The following is a 23,193-nucleotide window of genomic DNA, read 5'->3' as shown; positions in this document are numbered from 1 at the left end:
ACACATACACATACACATACACATACACATACACATACACATACACACAGACACTTCAGAGGCCAATTGAAAGTCTAGGTTGTCAGCTATACTTCTGGCCACCTGGTTCTCAGAGGTTCCAAATTCTCCATCCCTGGGTTTGATTGATTTGCTAGAGCACCTCACAGAATTCAGAAAGGCATTTTACTTACTAGATTACTAATTTATTATAAAAGGATATAACTCAGGAACAACCAAATGCATAGGGCAAGGCATGAGGAAAGTACTTTCTCTAAGTACTCCACTCTGTTCACTAGCCCAGAAGCTCTCCCAACCCTGTCCTTTTGGGCTTTTATGGCTGCTTCCTTACACAGACATATCTGATTAAATCATTGGCCATTTGTGATTGATTCAACCTCCAACCCCACTCCACATCCTGAAGATTAGGGGGTAGGACAGAAAGTTCCAACCCTCCAGTCATATGTTTGGCTCCACTGGCAACCAGCCCCATCCTTAGGTAGGGTCCAAAAGCCACCTCATTAACAAAAGACACCTTTGTAACTTTCTTAGAAAATTTCAAGACTTTTAGGAGCTCTGTGCCAAAAACAGGGAATAAAAGCAAATATATTATTCTTACTATAAATCACAATGTCACACCTATCTAGACCCACCTACAAAGATTTTTATTTATTTAGGATGAGAACTGGTACTCTTAAAGCTCTGCAGGAGAATCCAAGTTTCAGCTAGAGTTGAGCAGCACTGCTCAAGCCAACTGTCAAACTGTAGGAATCCTCTGGATCTATCCTGGACCCTCTGATCTATTCAGCCTAGAGTTTCCAAGTTAAACTCATTCACTCCCATGGTTTTGATTACCATCTCTATGTCAGTTGCAGTGAACTCTGAATTGCCAGTACAGACCTCTCCTGCCCAGCAGACCCATACATCCAACTGACTACTAGATATTTACTCCTATGTCTTCTGTGGCCAACACCATCATCCATCCAACAGCCCAGGTCAGAACCTTGGGTAACACCTTTGGAAACCTCCTTTTTCATCTCTCTCATTTAATAATTACCAAGTCCTATTGAATCTGTCTCTTAAATAACAGTAGAATATCTATTTTGCTCCATTCTTGCTGCCAGTGCCTTAGTACAAGCACTTATCATAGGTAGCCTAAATTATAACAAAATCTTTCTACAACTGTCTTACTACCTTCAGCCTTGACTCATTTACTCCAAAGCATTCACTATTCTGCAACCAGAAGTATCTGTCTAAAACACAAATCTGATTAGGTCAGTCCCCAGGTTCAATTACCAGTGGGTAATTCATACTCCTTAAAGACAGCTCACAAAGTTGTATTAAAAATAATCTCCAACCTACCATCCACTTCATACTCCACAGTCCAGTCGTACGCGTATTTCTTGCATTTCAAAGATGCCATGCTCTCAAAGACTTCAGGTCTTCATACACACCGTTGGCTCTGTCTGGCACCCTTTCCCGTAAACCTCTTCCTCTAGCCAACCCCTGAGTTTTACTCAGTTCTCCAGTTGAACATCAATTGCTCAGGAAGCCATCACCTTATTTTCTATTTCTAATTAGATTAGATGTTCTCAGCCTACTTTCCTATAAGAACCTGAGCTAGAGACTGTAAACCTGCCTGGGGGCAAGGATCGTGTTTCTTTCTTACATCCAAATTCTAGCCCCTTTGCAGTCCTCAGTAAATGACTGAAAGAATAAACAACCCACGTGTACAATGGATTGCCATATCTGGCCCTAGAACTGTTGCTAAGGGGAGATATTCTTAATCATTAGGAATATTAGTGGGTGACCAAGTAAACTCAAGGCAAAAAGCAAAATGCATTTAGAAAACCTCACCTCTCAAATTCAATGGCAAGCATTCTTTAAAGACGAAGTTTGGGAAATTTCTGGAAATCAGGGAACTTACATTTCTTAACATGATAGTTTATTAATGAAGCTCTCTGTCTTGATTTTCTGCATGATTAGAACCTATGTTCAGGGACAAGTTTTCAAAATGACCAGTCTGTATCAGCTTCATAAGCTACAATTTAAAGAGTTTGCAAATAAAAAAGAAAAGTTATCAAGAACATTATTTGAAGTTGCAACATTATTTGAAGTGTGAGGTTTGTTTGCCCTTCAATGTTAAGCTAATAATTCCTACAAATCAGGCAGAAGTGAGAATGAGGTAATCATTAGTTTAATGGCACAATGCTAATTAAATTCACCTCTTCCAAACAGGTTATTTAAAATGAGCCAGGAGGCTGACTAGGGTGATAAAATTCTAGAAAGAAATCTGAAGGGGAATAATGATGACTAACTTGCGATGGATCACTGTTCTTTCCAGTAAAGAAAAGAGAGGCATAAGCAAGAACCGTAAAGGTCTAGTAACTATACAGCACTTGTCTGGGAAAGAAAAGTGAAAGTCCTATTCATTTACACACAGACGCTGGGGAAGCACCTGCTACAAAGTTGGTGTTTTCTCATGCAGGGAATTTATAATTCTCTGGGGCAGTGCTGTCCAAAAGAAATTACTATATAAGCCATATGTGAAGTGTTCAATCCTATAGTAGCCACACTAATTTTTTTTAACATTTATTTATTTTTGAGCGACAGAGAGAGGCAGAGCATGAGCAGGGGAGGGGGAGAGAGAGAGAGAGATACAGAATTTGAAGCAGGCTCCAGGCTCCAAGTTGTTTGTTAGCAGAGAGCCCGATGCAGGACTCAAACTCACCAAACTGCGGGACCATGACCTGAGCTGAAGTCGGACACTCAACCGACTGAGCCACCCAGGGGCCCCTATGGTAGCCACATTAAAAAGTAAAATAAACAAAATTAATTTAAAAAATCTCCTTTATGGGTCGCCTGGGTGACTCAGTCAGGTAAATATCCTACTTCAGCTCAGGTCATGATCTTGTGGTTTGTGGGTTTGAGTCCCACATCAGGCTCTGTGCTGACAACTCAGAGCCTGGAGCCTGCTTCAGATTCTGTGTCTCCCTCTCTCTCTGGCCCTCCCCCACTTGCGCTCTGTCACACTCTCTCTCAGAAATAAACATTAAAAAAAATAAATAAAAATAAAAATATACCTCATTTAACACACCCAAAATATTCTCATTTACATATGTAATCAATATTAAAATATTTATTTTGAAATATAATTAATATCTAAAAAATTAATGAGTTATTTTAATTCTTTTTTTATACTAAGTCTTTGAAATCCAATATTACAGCACCTCTCGCTGCAAACTAGCTACATTTCATATGCTCAACAGCCACATGTGGCTACTGGCTACCATATCAGGCAGTGTAACCGTGTAACTTTAGACTTTTATTACCCAGATAAGTGTGTGTGTGTGTGTGTGTGTGTGTGTGTGTGTGAGTGTAGCAAGCATATAATGCTATTAGTGGTGACTCCAAAGTAATAAAAGACCTGAAATATCTTCTGAATAACCAAATAAAAACAATCTGTTTAGTATAATTTTAAAGTCATTTATGTATTTTATTATATTCTAATGCTTTGAATATTGGTAATCCATGGACAGTCTATGATTACATACAGTTCTGGAGTCATCTGTGATCACAGTTTCCTTTAAAAAAGCCTCAACAGGGGTGCCTGGATGGCTCAGTCGGTTAAGCGGCCGACTTCGGCTCAGGTCATGATCTCGTGGTCTGTGAGTTCGAGCCCCGCATCGGGCTCTGTGCTGACAGCTCAGAGCCTGGAGCCTGTTTCTGATTCTGTGTCTCCCTCTCTCTCTGCCCCTTCCCTGCTCATGCTCTGTCTCTCAAAAATAAATAAATGTAATAAAAAAAAATTTTTTAATAAAAAAATAAAAATAAAAATAAATAAAAAATTTTAAAAGCCTGAACAAGAAGTGCCTGGGTGGCTCAGTCAGTTAAGTGTCTGACTCTTGATTTCAGCCCAGGTCATGATCTCATGGTAGTCAAATTGAGCCCTGAATGGGGCTCCACACTGAGCGTGGAGCCTGCTTGGGTTTCTCTCTCTCGCCCTCTCTCTCTCTCTCTCTCTCTCTCTCTGACCTTCCCCTACACACACTCTCTCTCAAAATAAATAAGTAAACATTTTTTAAAAGCCTCAGCAAAGACACAGAACATCTGAGTGGAAAAGCAACTGGACATGTGAAGTCACTATGGCCTCCTCAGACACAAAGTGTTCATGAACATATCTGGGCTCAGGCCTTCCTGATGGGGACACCACCTTCCTTTGGCTGGCAGAGGGAAGGAGGGAAGAAGTGAGAGGAGAGACACTTCTTAGGCAGGCAGGGAGGTGGAGGAAGCCTGTTTGCACGCAGGATGCAAAGTGCCTCTTCTACAATGAATTCACTTCACTGAAAGGCGTATCTTACTCTCAACACCTTACACCCTGGACGTTTTAGACCAACGGGCATCTGCTGCTCACTTCTGATTATGGCCACAGTGAATACACCACAGTGTGTGACAACATCATCCAGGGGTGGAGGCATGTAATGGGAGGGTATTGATCTCCTCTTTCAAGGGAGGAGTCCATCTGATTCAAACTTTTATCTGAAATTCTGAAACCTAAACACCAGTCCAAGTGAATAGTACTGAAATTACTAGGAGATGGGCACCATTTTAAGAGACCTGCCAACTTCATTTCCTTGATAGTAAGTGAAGCCATTCCAAGTGAAAGAAAACACCTTACTGACATGGCAACCATAGCTCAATATTTAATTGTAAGATTTTGTTGGTTGAGTCAACAAGAAAATATTTCTCACCATGTTTCATCTCAACTGTTACCTCTTACTTTATGCATGTAACTTTTTTCTTTGTTTATTAATTACCTATTTATTACCCTCAACCTGACTATAACAGATAACATACAGATAGAGATTTAAGTAGAAAATAGAGACTAAAAGAAATAAATTAATGCTTTTTAAATATCTGTTCTATGTCAGGTATTGAGCTAAGCATTTTCTATACATTATAGTGACCCACATTTGAGACAGGAAAACTGAGGCAATCCTCATAATCTACAGAATTAGAATACTGTGTGTGTCCATAGTTACATAAATTTTTCTTAAAACTTCTTCACAGAAAATATTACATAGTTCACAAACCTGAAAATCCTTAAATGTCTTTCATGACCAATTTATTGTTTTCAGTGCTTCTCTGCTAGACTTCATCCCCAATGCCTTATTTTACAGCTTCAAGTGACTTGAGTTTGTTCTGAATGGAAACACGATTTCCTTATTTACGGAACAGAAGGTATATTGTTTAAAATGTTATAGGAGAGGCAACTTCAGTCAATTCTTTTACAAATATGCCAAGCTATTACCAAGGCTATAAGTGTTTCAACCAATGGATTGACTGAAAATCTTGTCTTCCTTTTTGCTGTTTATCTCCATCAATATCTTTTTGTATTGACTGAAAATGTGAAAGTTAAAAATGTCATTTGGTGAGGCACCTGGGTGGCTCAGTTGGTTAAGCGTCTGACTTTGGTTCGGGTCATGATCTCACAGTTCCTGAGTTCAAGCCCTGTGTCAGGCTCTGTGCTGACAGCTCAGAGCCTGGAGTTTGCTTCGGATTCTGTGTCTCCCTCTCTCTCTGCCCCTCCCCTGTTCTCTCTCTCTCTCCCTCTCTATCAAAAATAAATTTTAAAAAATGTCATTTGACTTATCATTTCTAATTATTCCCCTATTCATCAATCAGGTTGATGACAATCAAACTTCCACTTTGCCTTTGTTCGTTTATCCATCCAATAAATCTTCACTTAATTCATGCTTGTTCCGTATCTACCATGGATACATTTCTCTGAGGATATTTCTATAGTCAATCTCTATGCTCCACATGCCCCCAAATTTAGGTTTTTCTTCGATTTTGACGGGCATTTTAATCTCAAATTGTGTGTAATATTATGACGTGATCTTTCCAGTGAAACACAGACATCTAGAAATAGATTCAGTGCCCTTCCAGACAGGAAGTAGGTACTAAAAGCCAGTAGTTATGATGCCATGGATCAGGAAACCGTGACAGGACAACAGAAATGCAACTTCTCCTTGCTGAGACTTTGTCAGGATCCTCTGGCAGACCAACTCTGTGTCCTCCAGTCGCTAATTCTTCATCCCACAACTGTCTCATGCAATGAAAATTATGCTTTGCAGAATTATTCCAAATGGGTAGGTCTGTGAACGTGTTAGGCTTTCCTAGTCTGCCTTTTGGGGATGGAAGATAATTAATGAGAGGCTAGGGTTTATTCTACATGCTGCACACAACTGCTAGACTTTTATGGATGCTCTCTGAGTTATGGGCATACTCCCTTTGAATTCATTCTAAATGAGGGAAACCAGCTTCCCAGTTGGAGAAAAAGCAAGGACTCCTCTAAAAAGAAAAAGGGATTAAAGATGCAGTAGCTTATCCCAATAGTCTACTTATGGCAAAGATAAATATGAAAAAGGTACCAGTTGTAACCTTTTATTCACCATTCACAGAGAACATATCAGTACAGCAGACAACATATTGGACTCTTCATTTAATTTTGTCTGCACTGAAGGCACACACAGGAAAGGAAAGGGCTTGGGCTTTGGAACCAAGCTGACTGGACTGACCTGAGATCCCAGTTTTCACTCATTAGCCGAGTAACTTTAGAAAAAATACTTGCAACCCTCTGAGTCACAGAATTTTCACGTGTAAAGTAGGAACAATGCCAACCATGACCCACTGGTGCTTTGAGGAAAAAAAAAATTAAGTAACATATACATATAGCAGTGTCTAACAGTGTTTGGAACAAGACAGGTCTAAATTAATATTAGTTCCCCTTTTTTCCTCCATGTGTCTACAAAACAAATTTGTTTTTGGCTTTGACATGTGAACTTTCGCCCCTCCCCCATGAAAACACATTTGTTTTTGCCTGTTTGTTTGTTAAATGGTTTTATTTATTTTTGAGAGCGACAGAGACAGAGTGCAAGCAGGGGAGGGGCAGAGAGAGAAAGCGAGACACAAAATCCAAAGCAGGCTCCAGGCTCTGAGCTGTCAGCACAGGATCCCACCTGGGACTCGAACTCACGAACAGCGAGATCATGACCTGAGCTAGTCAGCCACTTAACCCACTAGACACCCAGGTGCCTCAAAAAACACATTTGTTTTCAAGTTGTCACATAACTAAGAAGAGACATTAAGAAATGACTTCAAATAGATGTATTCATTTAACATGAGAGTTTGGGGAGAGAAAAATTGACAATTATATCTTAGTCCTCATTTAAATTATATTAACAATGGAGATGCCAATTTTTCCTTGTTCTCTTCTTTTACATTCCATATTCTAAATAAAACTAAATCATTTTCTTTTTTAGAAAGTCCTTAAGCTAAATGTCAGGATATGGGATCAACTCCAACTGCTTTCCCTGATCTGTCCCTTAGCCTTTTCTTTAACAAGGCTGATAGGTCAAAGATGGAAATACAATTCTTAAGTGATGGCTTAGCTGGATCCTGTCCCTAATGTGCTGAGAGACTTATTTAAAATGTGTCTTACATGAGGAGGAGAGAGGGAGAGGTGAAGAGAATGTAGCATAAGGAACTTTCCTCTCCAGAGTTTTGCCAGAGTACTGCAATCATTCTCATAAGCAAAAGGGAGAAAAATGTTGGCAGAAAGAAGGCAGTCACTTTTACACTACAAGGTTAGAATGGTTTTGAGGGAAGGGTGAAAATCACTCACTTTAAACTAGAATAGGCAACATGGAGTTTTCCACGACTTGTGCCACCCCAGGGTCACTGGCCCCTGGTCCCAGGCCCAACTCACCCAGCTGGAGCTGTTCGCACGTCAGGTCTGGATTCTCTCCGATCTTGCATCTGTAAATCGCGCCAGGATTGACCACTGAAGCGTTGGCGAGCCAGCTGGCGGTGGGCGCCCCCACTACGAGCCTAAAGCGAGAAATGTGCACGTGCACGCAGACGTGAGCCGTGCTGCCCACTGAACTCCTGGTCTCTACACGCTTGCAGCTGGCAGCGGGGCGATCCCCCCCCCTCCTCCGCCCACCGCCTCGCGCACCGAACCGCCACCCCGGCCCCGCAGCTCCAGAGCCTTGCGCCAGAGCGCACCCGAGGCGTGCCACCCCGAGATCGGCTCGTTTCCCGAGCAGACCCTACGAGCTGGCCGTCGCAGCGCTCCCCTTCTGGCTCCTCCAGAGGGAGGAAAGTTTGAACCCGGCAGGGAATCCCTGAGGCGCCCTTCACTCGTGGCTCCCAGGTGCCCAGAGCGCCGAGCCCCACTCCACTCACCATCGGTTCGCCCCGTGGCTGTGCAGCACCACCGAATAACCGAACAGGGTGTTGGGGGGGCCCTGGTAGAGCAGCGCGCTCTCGGTGTCCACGTTGTAGGGGCGCCCGGTCGGGACGCCCAGGCACAGCAGCAGCAGCGGCAGCAACACCGCCTCCCGGACGGCGGCCCCTCGGGGACCCGGCCAGCACCTCGCTTCCCCAGCCATGCGCTCTCGGAGGGGAACATTCAACACCAAAAGGCCGCTGTCCCAAAGTTGCGCGGGATGAGACGGTCGGCCAAGGGGAAGAGCGCCCCAAGAGAAGTGCAGCGTGTCCGGCGCCGGCGGGCGGGAGGGAAGGAGGGAGGGAGGAAGGGAGGGACAGAGGAAGGGAGGGGAAGTCGGGCCGCCGCGGGCGGAGCAATCTGAGTTGATCTGGGATGCAGCACGCCCGCCGGGCCCCACGATCCGTTTCTGCAGCCGGGAGGTGCGGGCGCTCGCGCGGTCTCGGGGCGCCCGCCGCTGGGTGGGGTCCCGGGCGTGGTGCGGAGGAACAGGACCCTGCGCCGTCCCACCGCGCGCGTGGCTGTAGGGGGCGCTAGGGGACCTCCGCTGTGTCGGACGCGCGCCCGGGCCGGGGCCTCCAAGCCCGAGGAACGCGGGATGACTTTGGGCTCCCGGGCTTTGCAAGAGTGGACCTGGAAGGGACTCGGGACTTAGCCTTTTAACCTTAGTTAAGGCCTGCTTGCGGAGCGGCGTGGCCCCAACCTGCCCCGCGCGAGCACCGGTATGAGCATAGGGTCTCCGTGGCCTGCCCAGCGTGGCCCAAAAAAAGCCAGCCACAAACTCTGGCACCAGGACGGAGGCAGGGAACCGTCTGGATCCTTCGTGGATAGTTAAGGTCTGTCTCTGATTTGCAGGGGCGTTAGCAACCGCGAGAGAAATTAACAAGAGGGCCGCAACTAGAAACAAAAAGAACTCCCTGAAAGCTCCTGAGGCATATTTTGGTGACAAAGACGTTATGGCTATTCACTTCAGGACTCAGTGCCCTGCACCCTTCTATGCCCACTTCCTTCCTCCCCAAGCTTCCTCTAAAGTACCGGCTGCGTTCCTGAGGCAGACTAGTGGTGAGCTGGTCAGGGTGAATGGCACAAGGTTTATTTCGGCTGTTGCTGAGTCCAACAGGGAGGCTAGGTTAAGGAAGCAATGACTTGCCTCACTTTAACGGATATCTCCTTCTGGTTCTTGATGCTCCTACTTTCAGGTATCCATCATTGCCACCGGACACGCCTGCCGTCAGGGGTCTAGACCCACCCAGTATGAGGTGAAGAGACAGATACCATAAGAAGCCCCTGAAAATGCGCTGGAGACCCACAGCACTACATACCTGAAATGGGTGATGATTTTTATCCCAGTGCATTCCAGATGTGCCTTAAGTTTCCAGAGCAACCAGAAAGACGCCATAGATAGTTAAGCTGATATTTGCAGGAGATGCAGGTTCAGTTATTAATTATTGCTGTATGGATTTTAAAAAAAGAAAGAAAAGAGGCTCATTAAAACCAAACAAATAGTACATCTTAGGTTGTAATGGCAGACACATAATTAAAATACTTGTTCATCTTTTCAGCATTTTTATTGAGCAGTCACTATGCTAAGCCCACAGGATACCACCGTGAGCAAAGCAGGACAAGGCTTCAGGAAAATTTTTAGCCAAGTGGACGATAGACAAACTTTGCATGACTAGGAAAAGTTCTGAATGCCTTGGGAATACTTTAAACGATAGTTTAAGGACAGAGGAGTGAGTTAGGCTGAGCAGTTCGAGAGGAGGGAGGAGGGATGTGCCCAGAAGGCCAGATAAAGGAACATGGAGAGGACGCCTTGGATGGATTATTTATCTGCCCACACACAGGTGAGTACTACAGGAAGCTGACTAGGGAAGCAGGAACACATCGTGAACATCCTAAGCCAGGTTAGGAATTTTTAACTCTGTGCTGGGGTGGATAGGAAGCTATTGAAGGATTTGTCTTGGGTTGCAGGTTTGCAACAAAAAGACCGAATACAGAAAAGCTAATTTGGGAGGCTCCCGCAATAGTGCATGTCAAGATGGCATTGCCCTAAACTAGGAAGGGGGATGGAGGAAAAAATAGATTCAAGAGATATCTGAGAGTTAGAACCCAATAGAACTTGGTGATAGTACTGTTAAATATGAATGTAAAGCTGAGAAGAAGTCAGAGTGTGTCCATTTGGGATCTGGGTATGTGGTGCTAATTCATAGAGAAAAAACACAGTGGGGGAATGAAGTTATGCATGTGTGTGTGCACAGGTGAACATGTATGACTGGCAGGTGTTGCTGAACTAAGTTTTAGACAGGTGGAGTTTGAGATGTTTGTGGAATGTTAGGATATTCTAGCCATATCCAATCCAATTATTTTTACTCTTTGGCCAACAGACAAAACAAGAGGAATAGTAACCCTCTCTCATTATTTGCAACAAAGTAAAAGGAAAAAAAAAAAGCTGTGTTAAATCTATTTTAAAAATGAAATGAAATGGCTTCCAGAAAAGTAGCTATGAGGCTCATGGTGAAGGGTCCCACTCTGTTTTTCCACTCAGGGTATATTTCTTTCTGGGTAGATCTATGTGCTGATTTCAACCCAGTCTACAACTAGCTCAGGTTGTCATCATTGAAATCAGCAGTCCCTCTGGTTTGCAGCCACAACATTTTCAGTTGAGGCTTGAGAAGCAGATATATCAAAAGCATTCCTGGGGTGCCTGGGTGGCACAGTCGGTTAAGCGTCCGACTTCAGCCAGGTCACTATCTCGCAGTCCGTGAGTTCGAGCCCCGCGTCAGGCTCTGGGTGATGGCTCAGAGCCTGGAGACTGTTTCCGATTCTGTGTCTCCCTCTCTCTCTGCCCCTCCCCCGTTCATGCTCTGTCTCTCTCTGTCCCAAAAATAAATAAAAAACGTTGAAAAAAAAAAAAAAGCATTCCCACACCCTCCAGACTCCAACCACACCACTGACCTCAACACCTACCTCTTTCTTTCCCTCCTTTACCAAACTCTTATGCAATGAAATCCACTCAACATAATTTTTTTCATCACATAATTAAGAAGAGTAGCAGTCAATAGGGCACTTAATAAGGCAAGAACTTATTTCTGTGATTATGGTTATAATTTCACCACTTTTGCAGAAAAACCACCCATAACTACTTCACACCCTATGTTAGTTAGCCCTGAGTTTCCTTCCTCCAAGGCTTATAGAACAGTTCACTTTTCTTAAGTCAGTAGAAATAAAGGGTGTTTGTTTCATATTGCTTTTCAAAAGCCTGAAGATACTGCTATGTCTCTAATCAATGCTTTTGTAGGCAAGTGTGAGAATCATGTGGGGGGAGGAGCACGGGTGGGGAGAAGAGGAGGACTTTTCAAAATGACTTATGCCTGAAAAGGCGGGCCTACGCCGGCTGACTCCATCTTGTTCTGTGTCCTTCACCTTGACCACACCTCCTCCCCTTGAGTAACCCCCCCCCCCCACCTGCCTAACAGGACTCGGACCCTTCCCCAGCCAATCGGCTGAGGCCATAGCCATTACCTCACCAACTGCCCCCAGGCCACAATAAAACCTTTGTCCTTTTGAAACTCGCTCTCTTTCCCTGGTATCTCACCGCTGCGTCGATGCAGGTAGGGGATTGAGCTCGAGCTAGCTCGAATAAAGGCTCTTTGCTTTTGCATCGGACTGGGCTCCCTAGTGGTCTTTGGGGATCACGAATTCTGGGCATAACAATGCCTACATTTCACCTTCAACTAAACTTAAATGCGCACTCATTCAGTTAATATGTATCATTTGATCAATAGATTTCAAGTGCCCACTGTGTGCCAGGAGCCTCAGCAAGGACTCAAAAGTTGAAATAGCAGGTGATCTCTGTCCTTGGTAAGAAGTCCTCCCCAGTAGAGAGGACTCTAATAAAGGCTCACCAGCTTCTCAGAATAAACATTCCTCTTTCTTCAAAACCTCTCTTCTTGGAATACTACCTTTTTGAGATTTTTTTCCCCTTTTCTATCCAGCCACTATGAGTGTCCTTTGCTGGCTCTTTTCTCTACACCACACGTGTTGTAAAGCCCCGGGGCTCCATTCTTAGCCCTCTTTCCTTCTCTTTCTCCTCTTTAGGAGATCTAACCCATTTCCTGCGTCTTTCAGTACCAGCTACGTAATATTATTAAATACCACCATGAATCCCCAATTCATGTCTCCACGTTTCTCTTGACAGCTCCAGGTTCATAGGTTTTATGAACATATGTTTAGTGCCTCTCTACTTGGATGTCCAGCGGCCATCGTGAACATAACATATCTAACACTGAGTTCCGTTCCTCATTCAAGACTAAACTTTTCCTCCACCCAGTGTCTTCCTTTCGAACAAATAGCACTCCATCTGCCCACTTGTTCAGACCAGAAGTTTGGCAAATAATCCTTGATTTCTTCTCTCTATTCCCCACATCTACTCCATCAATCGTCAAGGTCTATCAATTCAACCTTCAGAATATATCTCAAGTTCATCCGTTTATTGTCTTCTGCCCTGCTGGTATCCTCTTCCAAGTGCAGAGACCTCATCTGGGCTTCTCACCTGGTTTCCCTACTCATCCCTCCCCACACTATCAATTTTTGACAAAGAAGCTAAAGTGAACTTTTAAATTCTATCAAATCATGCATGCTACTCCCTAGCTTAAGTCCTTTAAATAATTTCCCACTGCTCTTCCAGTACAGACTCCACGGGGCTGACACGGACCCTAGGACTTTGCAAAATTGCCATTGGCCACTTGCCCCAGGTCACTTTCTTTAGCCACACAGGCCTTTGTTAATTTCCTAAATGCATCACAGTGTTTTCACCCGAGGCGCTTTTGTTCATATTGCTCCCTCTGCCGGGACACACAACCTCTGACTTTTCACACGATTCTTTTTTGTCTTCAGTCTCAACCTAAAGGTCTCCTCACGGAGGATTTCCTTGCCTATCCATTTAACATAGGCCACCACATCGTTCTTTCACAGACAATGCTCTCTATTCTCTTCAGAGCTCTTTAACTCATAATCGTACACGTATTTACTTCCTTTTGTCTTTCCTTCTAGAATATGAGCAGAGAACACTTGTGTTGTGTTGTTGCAGTTGTTCACCACTAAATCTCCAGCACCTGACATTCTGGCTGGCACAGAGCAGGTGCTCCATAGTAGTTTTTGAATGGCCCTGGCATGATTTGGACTTTTTACATTATTAATGCCATAAGCAGAGAGAAACCTGGATGTTTATGAGCTTATTGTCATGCATTATTACACGCAAAGCAATGTATGAAGTCTCTTGGCAGATGCAAAGACATATAAAGATAGGTCTTGCTCTCAAGCAGCTTGTAAATTTCAAGGAGACAGATGACATGCCTCACAGAACCAGACAATACAGTCAAATATGAATGTCATATACACGGGGGAGAAGGGACAGTTGGTTGCTAACAAATGGTGTAGGCATAAAGGGCAGTCTCAAGACCCGGATTTAGGTAAGTATAGGGCAGGGAAAATGAAAGAATTGGTATGATACATTGGGTAAAAACTTGACATGAATTGCCAAGTACAGGTAATATAAGGAGAAATAAGGTAGCAGGGGCATTTTTAGGGCAGGTGACCGAAACAATGGTGATACTGAAAATAACAATGGAAAAAGCAACAGAGGAAAGAGTGGGAATGGAGAGAAAAGAGGGAACGTGTTTGGATAATGCTGGGTGGGTTTTAGAGATGAGCCTGAGAAGGTGGAATAATTATAGATATGTCTAGCAAGTGTTATTTTTTTCTTTTTGCTTTTTCTTTTTTTTTTTAAATTTTTTAATATTTCTTTATTTTTGAGACAGGGAGAGAGACAGCATGAGTGGGGGAGGGGCAGAGAGAAGGAGATACAGAATCTGAAGCAGGCTCCAGGCTCTGAGCTGTCAGCACAGAGCCAGACACGTGACTCGAACTCATGAACCGTGAGATCATGACCTGAGCTAAAGTTGGATACTTAACCAACCGAGCCCCCCACGTGCCCCATACTTTTTCTTTTTAAAAAAATTTTTTTTAAGTTTATTTATTTTGAGAGAGACAGAGACAGCAAGTGGGGGAGGAGCAGAGAGACACAGGGAGAGAGAGGGAATTCCAAGCAGGCTCCAAGCTGCCAATGCAGAGCCCGATGTGGGGCTGGAACTCAGGAAACGATGAGATGACGTGAGCCAAAGCCAAGAGTCAGATACTTAGCCGACTGAGCCACCCAGGTGCCCCAGTTTTATTTTTTCTTTACTTTTCAAAATAATTGAAGTAGGGGAACCTGGGTGTCTCAGTTGGTTAAGTGTCTGACTCTTGATTTTGGCTCAGGTCATGATCCCAGGCTCTGCACTTAAAATAGAGCCTGCTTAATAAATAAATAAATAAATAAATAAATAAATAAATAAAGGGGCGCCTGGGTGGCGCAGTCGGTTAAGCGTCCGACTTCAGCCAGGTCACGATCTCGCGGTCCATGAGTTCGAGCCCCGCGTCAGGCTCTGGGCTGATGGCTCAGAGCCTGGAGCCTGTTTCCGATTCTGTGTCTCCCTCTCTCTCTGCCCCTCCCCCATTCATGCTCTGTCTCTCTCTGTCCCAAAAATAAATAAACGTTGGAAAAAAAAAAATGGAGCCTGCTTAAGATTCTGTCTCTCCCTCTCTCTGCCCCTCCCCCACTCATGCCCGTGCTCTCTCTCTCTCAAAAAAAATAAATAAATAATTAAAATTACTGAAGTATGCAATATGTAAAACATTTAGTGATGCATAAAGAAAATGTTTACAATCTCTCCCTGCTTCCTTTTAATCCACCCTTCTGAGGCACCTCCTTCCCTTCCTTCAATAACTTGACTGCACTCAAGTGCTCGTCCCAAGGTCTGCTCTTGGGGCATTCAAACTAAGACAATACAAGGGCTTCTTTGTTGTTTTGTCTTTACAGTAATAAAGTTCTCAACAACAAACAGGAAGCTCCAATTCTTTTATCCTGAAAGGTACTATTAGATCAGATTTCCTGATTCTTGAATGTGAATATCAATGGCATGGTTGCTTTTAAAGAAACATGAACCAATGCATCTTCTCAGTCATAAGGGTTGAGAAACCTGCTGTGAAACTGTGTGGAAAACACCCTAGAATTTCTCACTGGGAAAATGAGTCTGTAGCATTTATCCCAGGACTCATGCTCTACTGGTGAAAGTTTGACCTCCCCATACCTACAGATTGCACCTGTTTGCAGGCAAGCACACTCCCAGGTGCTGGAGAAGTCCTCAGGCAGAGAGGAGAGACAGGGGCTCCCTGGGAAGCTGCCAGTGGGCTGAAACTGTCTACCCAGCAGGAGGGGAGCTCAGGTAACCCCAGGTACTGGTCATTGAAGGTGTCTGTTACAACTGCCAATCGAAACTTTGGATGGTTTACTAGTGTTGCTCAAACCTGGTTTTTTATCCCTCAAGTTTTCTCTGGTTGGTTGGGGAAAATGAGTAAAGCACTTAATACAGTGCTTAGCACATAATGGATACAGAATAAATAACAGCACTTACTCTTTCATCCTTCTTTTCTTATCATCATCATCATTAGTGATAGAACTTATGTAGAAATAAAGTACCTATAGAAAGAAACAATGTATGGAAATCTGAGCTCAGGGCTACTGACTCATGTGAAAGCTTGTCTATGTTAATAAGAGGCATTTTCTGTCTGTAATTGCTTATATTTATTTACTCACTCAACAAACGCTTAATGAACACTTATTATGCATGGTTGAGACACACTGTGCATAACATGGTATAAAAATTTGGGATCCTTGTCCTTTTTTACATGTGCATTCCAAAAGGCAATAGGCAATAAATGATAATAAATATTTCCTCTTTTTAGTTTTGTGACTTTTCAACACATGGACATACATACGTAGATGACATTTTTTCTACAGCATAACTATGAATAAATACATCATTGCCCTGCTCAGGAACTCCTAATCGTTCCTTCCCCAACTCAACCCAATTAAATTAGAATTTCTTACCTGGGGTTTAATACTGTCCATGCCTGGCTTCAAACTAACTTCCTTTTTACCTACCCCAAACATAGCCTATTTCTCCTTCCTTCTGGAAATGTTCCCTTTAGTTTGGGAAATCAACAGATGAAGAAATAACTACTTAAAGCAGTAGGTACCAAATGCCATACAAAATAGTATTTATAATGGAGAGGTTCAACTGACAGAGGGACTTTTTCTGGCTGGGGTGTTTGGGGCAATTTTTCTGGAGTAGAAGGGCAATTTTGTGAAATTTTCTTTTTACAGTCTTTTCAAAACTCCTGAAACTACTGATACTTTATAACTTCTTAAACCAAGTCTATTTCATGCTTCAGTTCAGAAAAAGAAACAATTGCTCCTGTTGTTACAGCATATAGAGGACCTGGTATAAAACCATTTTCCCCTCAGAGCACATAGTTATTATGTGACAACATTTTATCTCATAAGTAATCTGACCTGGAAGATTGGATTTGTGCACTGGAATGATTTAACAACTGGTCCACGCAGGGATCTCAGAGGTTCACATGACACACAGATAGTTCACAATCTCTTCTATTATCAGAGGGTAGAGTCATTGTAAAAGTGCTACACAACATGTCTTGTCTGAAACCTCTCATACGAAGACCTCATCGGGAAAAACAGTGTTCCTCGGCATTCTGGAAAGGGAAATGGTGAATAAGCAGTGTAAAATTGGTTAATTGTGGGTGAAGTTGTATCACACAACAACCATTTATGTGCCTCTGTTCCAATCACTTTGAAGACACGAAAGAAGTTAAAGATATGTTGTTATTCTTGAATTTCTGGCAACCTAATTAGACAACACACACTAACTTGAAACCAGAAAACAATTTCAAAGCAACAAACGAAATGCATTGTGAATATGGCACAAATTATATAATGTAATAGTGATGTATTCAAAGTAGCTAAATGTAACAAAAAAACAAAGTAGCTAAATGTTTTGAAGGGGGACTAAAGGAAAAACAAATCTAGTTTAATCTTCCATTTATCTAACTTTCTTTCTTTTCTTCTTTTTAAACCAGACCACTTTTGGGTTGATGGGGGGTGGGAGGGAGGGGAGGGTGGGTGATGGGTATTGAGCAGGGCACCTTTTGGGATGAGCACTGGGTGTTGTATGGAAACCAATTTGACAATAAATTTCATATATTAAAAAAAAATAATAAACCAGACCACTTTGGGAGAACATAAAAGATTATGCTTTGTAGACTAAAGATAAGAGAACAGCAGAGACTAAAATATCATTGGTAAATGGGAGGAATGTAAATAGTAGAAAGGGGCTATACCACTTTGTAAGGATAAGAGTGAGAAATAAGAAAAATAATGTATCAAAGTTTCCTGAATTGTTTAAAATCATACAGAAACTTCAGAATTATTTCTGATTTGGATTAGCAAAGTGTAATGAATTATGCTATAGGAACTAATTTTAGCCCTATCTCATGTCTGTGTGTTGGAAAACCAGCAGACAGACTGGATGTTCTATTTTTGGTGCACACTGAAAATCAGCTTGGTTTATAACAGTTGCACAGTATATTGACCCAGTAAAGTAAATTTCCTTTGTTTAAAGAAACTAGAAAAACCATCTTGGTTTTAAAGCCACATGTTGTTCATAAGGAACTCATTAGATAGTGGGTACATGTGAAAAAGAATCCATTTCAGACCCATCTTTTTATTATTGTCCAAAGGACGGTAATACTAATTCAACATAATAATAATATAAACATTTTCTTTGCGGACTGTAGAGATATTTCTTACTATTTTCATGCTTCACATAGGAATAGGCAGGCTTGTTTTGTTTTATTTATTTTGAGAGAGAGAGAGAAAGCATGACTGGGAGAAGGGCAGAGAAAGAAAGGGAGAGAAAGAATCCCAAGCAGACTCCATGCTGACAGCATGGATGCTTAACTGCTAAGCCACCCAGGCACCCCAGAATAGACAGGCTTTTTTTTTTCTTTTTTGTTTTCTCTTCTTATTTAAAAAAAAAAATGTTTATTCATTTATTTTGAGAGAGAGAGGGAGCGAGAATCCCAAGTAGGTTCCATGCTGTCACTGCAGAGTCTAACACAGGGCTGGATCTCATTGACCATGAGATCATGACCTGAGCCGAAATCAAGAGTTGGACACTTAACAAGTGAGCCACCCAGGTGTCCTGGAAGGCTTTTTAAAAACTGGTTTGAGACCATGCAGTGATTTGGGAAACCCGAAGTCTAATAATGAAGTGGTCTTTATATTTTTTTATAGCTTCTTTGTTATTAAAACGAAAGGTTTCATTCAGATTGTCATTAGTGTTATTTCCGTTTCCAAAATGTTACTGTTTTTAGTTACCATACACAGCTGGAGAACTTTGTTCTTTCAGAACCTGCAACAGGAATCAGGAAATGACATAGACAGACAGGCAGGTGTAGGGTGTTCAATTCAGCTGATAACTATTGAAGAAGGTGAGATGATGCAAGCAAGAAGAAAAATATGAATATTGAATAAATGTCAACATTTATGTATCCACCTATCAAAATCTATAATTGGCTGGGTATCTATCAATCGATCATCTATCTATCTTTTGTTTATCATATGCTGGCTTAGTTAAATATGTGCAAAATAGAAATGTTTAACTTTTCTTTCCAGAGTTGGATAACACTCTTTTCTAGCTGTGATACTATGATATAATAAGAAATATTTATTTTGCTCTTTTTTAAAACATTGTATTTATTTATTTATTTATTTATTTATTTTTGTTTTGAGAAAGAGAGAGAACAAACGGGCAAGAGGGGAAGAGACAAAGGGAGAATCTTTTTTTTTTTAAGTTTATTTATTTATTTATTTTGAGAGAGAAAGAGAGCGTGACTGGGGAGGGGCAGAGAGATGAAGAGAGAGAATCCCAAGCAGGTTCCACACTGTCAGCTCAGAGCCCATGTGGGGCTCAAATTCACAAAACATGAGATCATGACCTGAGCTGAAATCAAGTCATACGCTCAACTGACTGAGCTACCCAGGTGCCCTTATAGTTTGCTCTTTGTCCCTAGCTCCAAGCCAGGGCTCCTAAAATCTCATAATTTCATAAGTGATAAAGATGAAGGAACCATCTTGATTATAGTATTTGGGTTTTGTTTCCAGCTCCTTGAGTAGCTGTGTAAGGATGAAGTTGACTTTTAGAAAGCCTCTGAAAACGAGGGCTGGCTGCCAGATGAACCAACCATGTGACTTGAGGGTTGGAACTTTCAGCCCCATCCCCCCAACCTTCAAGAAGAGAGCAGGGAGGCTAGAAATCAGGTTCTAGCATTAAGGACTAATGATTTAATCAGCTGTGTCTATATGTTGAAACGTCATAAAAATTCTAAATGTTGGGTTGTGGAGAGCTTCTGGGTTGGTGAGCACTGAGGTGCTGGGAGGGTGGTGTGCTCAGAGAGGACACAGAAGCTCTGCATGTCCCCCTACCCCTGTACCTTGCCCTATGCATCTCTTACCTGAGTTGTATCCTTTGTGATAAACCAGTAAAGATAGTGTTTCTCTGGGTTTTGTAAACCAAGCTAGCTAATCATTGAACCTAAGGACAGGGTCACAGGGAAGCCTGAGTTTTAACCAGACAGTCAGAAATAGGGGGGGGGGGGGGCTCAGGCTTTTGACTGGCACCTTTTTTTGTCGGACAGAGCCCTTAACTGTAGGGTCTAAACTAACTCTGGGTGTCAGTGTCAAAATTTGAATTAAATCTTAGGATACCCTGATAGTGTCTGCAGAGAACTGGAGAATTACCTGGTATGGAAAACCCACACATTTGGTGTTAGAAGTGATTAATGTAGAGAAAAGAAATAGGTTTTTCCTTTACTAGTGTTTCACAATTGCCTTCCCCAAGACTCATTTACCTTTATACTCTTCTAGATGTAGTCTTCTGATAAATGATCAAAAAAAAAATTGTACTTGTATGGATCTTTACAATTTACAAAGTACTTTTTCCAAGCTTCACTAAGGTAGCTGTGAAATAATTATCAGTGAAGCCTGAGATCCCAGGGGTATTATATAGGTGCAAAGGGAAACAATACAAAATGCATCATAGTAGCCAAAGCTACACTTTTAAATTAAAAAACATATGTATAGGGACATAATTTTCATCTCAGGCTTAATCTGGAAGTTACTCTTCTCATGAATAGATGAGCAACTAAGAGCAGCACTGTCAACTCAGAGACATCTAGACAGGTCACAAACACTTAGATCTCGGGGACACAGAGAACTGCAGAGACAGAATATTTCTGGAGCAGTGCAGACCAAATTAAAGACCATTTTGTAGTATAATTGGAGAACACTGTAACCTCTATTAATGGAGATCGAGGTTTGAGGAACTGTATGTAAAAAACTGAGAAGCCTCTATACTTAGGATTAACTGACCTAATAGAAGGAGGTGCCACCACAGGTCTTATTAATGTGATGCCATCACAAACTGGGGCATGGAGGTCAAGAATGGGTAGGAACCAGGTCAAGAGAATAGATAAGAGATAGCACTGACCCCATGCTAATAACCATTTTTGTTTGTGTTTTCCCCTCTAGCCACAACAAAGTAAAGATTACTACCAATGCTTCAGAGAGGAGAGATTGACATTTTAGTATCAGAAGTCTGCAACCTAGGGGTGCCTGGGTGGCTCAGTCAGTTGAGCATCCGACTTCGGCTCAGGTCATGATCTCGAGGTCTGTGAGTTCGAGCCCCTTGTGGAGCTCTGTGCTGACAAGGCTCAGAGCCTGGAGCCTGCTTCGGATTCTGTGTCTCCCGCTCTCTCTGCCCCTCCCCCACTCATGCTCTGTCTCTCTCTGTGAAAAATAAAATAAACATTAAAAAAAAAAAAGAATTCTGCAACCTAGCTGATATTTTTTAAAGTTAATAGTATTATATATAGTTCACTTTCCTCTGTGAGTATAGTTAATCCTAGTTGATCTTTTATTCTTAGTACAGAGTGCTGAGATACCAGTTTTGATAACATGTAGAAATCCGACCTAGAAGCATCTCAACTAAAAATTGCAGTCAATACTCTGCTACCAAAAATACTTAACCAGTTAAGCAGGAGGTGATGCTGTCTTACCAAGTCTTACTCTTGGTTCCTTAAGTAAACTCTCTATTATAGGTTTAATGTTCTACTTTATTGACCCTTAGATGAAAATATTGAGTGAGGGAGAATAATTTCTTTCATTTTAGAGATGAGGCAATGGCTTCCAAAGTGTTAACTGGCTGGCTCAAGGCCTGCGACTACATTCCTGACCCCCTCACATTCCCTTATAAGGATGCTAGATTGGCCTATCTAGAGGGACAGCCATCTGAGGGGGTTGCCAGGGTTCAGATCTCCGGGAACTGCATTAGGCAAAACCAGAAAGACCTTTCTCAAGTTTGAGTCAGAGAAACTAAGATTAATCCATTCAAATGAAGAATAGAAATGGCCAGGGGGGGGGGGGGCGGGGGGGGGCGGCAAAACTAAGTTTCCAGAAACAGGTGGAAATGGCCAAAACAAGAGCAGGTCTGAATGTTCCTGGGTAATCACTGTAAACCGAGCTGAAGCATGTATGATTTTCTTGACTGGCTTTGATATCTTAAAGATATGGAGACTGGGGTGGGAGGGAGGGGAGGGTGGGTGATGGGCATTGAGAGGGCACCTGTTGGGATGAGCACTGGGTGTCATATGGAAACCAATTTGACAATAAATTTCATATTTAAAAAAAAGATATGGAGATTGCCCAGGGAGCGGGGCATATTACAGTGTCGTTACATGACTGAGATAAGATTCAAGGTCTGGTCCGCTATTCAAATTTACTTTTTTATTTTATTTTATTATTTATTTATTTATTTATTTATTTTACTATTTATTTCCAATACACTTGAAGGCTTATGCTATATATAGAGGAAAGAAGCTCAGTATCTAAAGAAATCTTGCCATTACAGGTTGACAGTACTTGTTTAGTTCTAAGCTTAGTTGGATTCAGATTTATATTTTTTCCTTATAAATTAAGGAAGCCTTGGGAGTTCAAACTCTTCACCACTCTATCAAGGTAGTTTTGAGAAGCCACTCCACCTAGCCTCGTGCCTTGCCTGTGCATAAGAGGGAAGTACTGGAAATAAGCCTGAAGGAATGAAATTACACAGAATGGCTTTCTAGATCCATGTAAGTCCAATTTAATAATGAGACTTTTTATTAAAAATAATTCCTGGATCACCCGACCGACTTATATTCAAGAATAAAAATAGGGGCACCTGACCTGGGTGGCTCAGTTGGTTAAGCATCTCTCTTTTTTTTTTTTTAATGTTTATTTATTTTAGAGAGAGACAGTGTGTGAACATGTGTGCGTCGGTGGGGGAGGGGCAGAGAGAGAGGGAGAGAAGGAATCCCAAGGAGGCTCCATGATCATTAGGAAGCCCAACGCAGGGCTTGATCTCATGACCAAGAAATCATGACGTCGAGATCACGACTGCGAGATCACAACCTGAGCCTAGATCAAGAGTCGGATGCTTAACCCAGTGAGCCACCCAGGTGCTCCTAGCACCTGACTCTTAATTTCTGCTCAGGTCATGATCTCACTATCCACGAGATGGAGCCCCACATTGGACTCTGCACCGACAGTGCAGAGCCTGCTTGGGATTCTCTCTCTCTCCCTCTCTCTCTGCTCTTCCCTCGCTCATGCTCTCTTTCAAAATAAATAATTAAAAAATTATTTTTAAAATACATCTACTTCAACTCTTATTCAGAATAATTTTCAGGTTGTTCACACTTGAGACATAATTGCCCCTTCTATTTTCTGCCAATAATTACGGTTATCCCAACATTTAATTGAACTCCAAGAATTTAATAGTATAAAGAATGCACTCCAAGGCTTCAGCAAGCTTGTGTAATTCTTCAGGGGCAACTGACACTGGTTGGTA

The 23,193-nt window shown here is 42.3% G+C and overlaps 1 protein-coding gene and 1 long non-coding RNA gene across 3 annotated transcripts in view; one reads left to right on the top strand and one right to left on the bottom strand.

Annotated features, from left to right (window-relative positions):
• The window catches only part of ITGA4 (integrin subunit alpha 4), a 93,198-nt gene extending 84,654 nt beyond the window's left edge, over window positions 1-8,544 (bottom strand). For both annotated transcript variants that reach the window (XM_040475550.1, XM_040475551.1), the window contains exons 1-2: window positions 8,248-8,544; window positions 7,769-7,890 (exon numbers count right to left, since the gene is read on the bottom strand). In XM_040475550.1, coding sequence (XP_040331484.1) covers window positions 7,769-7,890; window positions 8,248-8,453 — 328 coding nt within the window. In that variant the 5' untranslated portion in view covers window positions 8,454-8,544. The remainder of the gene's footprint in view (window positions 1-7,768; window positions 7,891-8,247) is intronic.
• Window positions 8,545-8,915: 371 nt separating this feature from the next.
• On the top strand, window positions 8,916-9,767 carry LOC121030777 (uncharacterized). The gene is made up of 2 exons (XR_005790408.1): window positions 8,916-9,352; window positions 9,490-9,767. It is a non-coding gene; the product is annotated as an uncharacterized LOC121030777 (long non-coding RNA).
• Window positions 9,768-23,193: the final 13,426 nt, after the last annotated feature.

This window comes from Herpailurus yagouaroundi, unplaced genomic scaffold, assembly GCF_014898765.1.
Source record: "Herpailurus yagouaroundi ecotype Mexico unplaced genomic scaffold, PumYag 140, whole genome shotgun sequence".
In the NCBI taxonomy this organism is placed as follows: Eukaryota; Metazoa; Chordata; class Mammalia; order Carnivora; family Felidae; genus Herpailurus; species Herpailurus yagouaroundi.
Note: the sequence above shows the minus strand (reverse complement) of the source record. Positions and strands in the feature narration are given on the sequence as shown.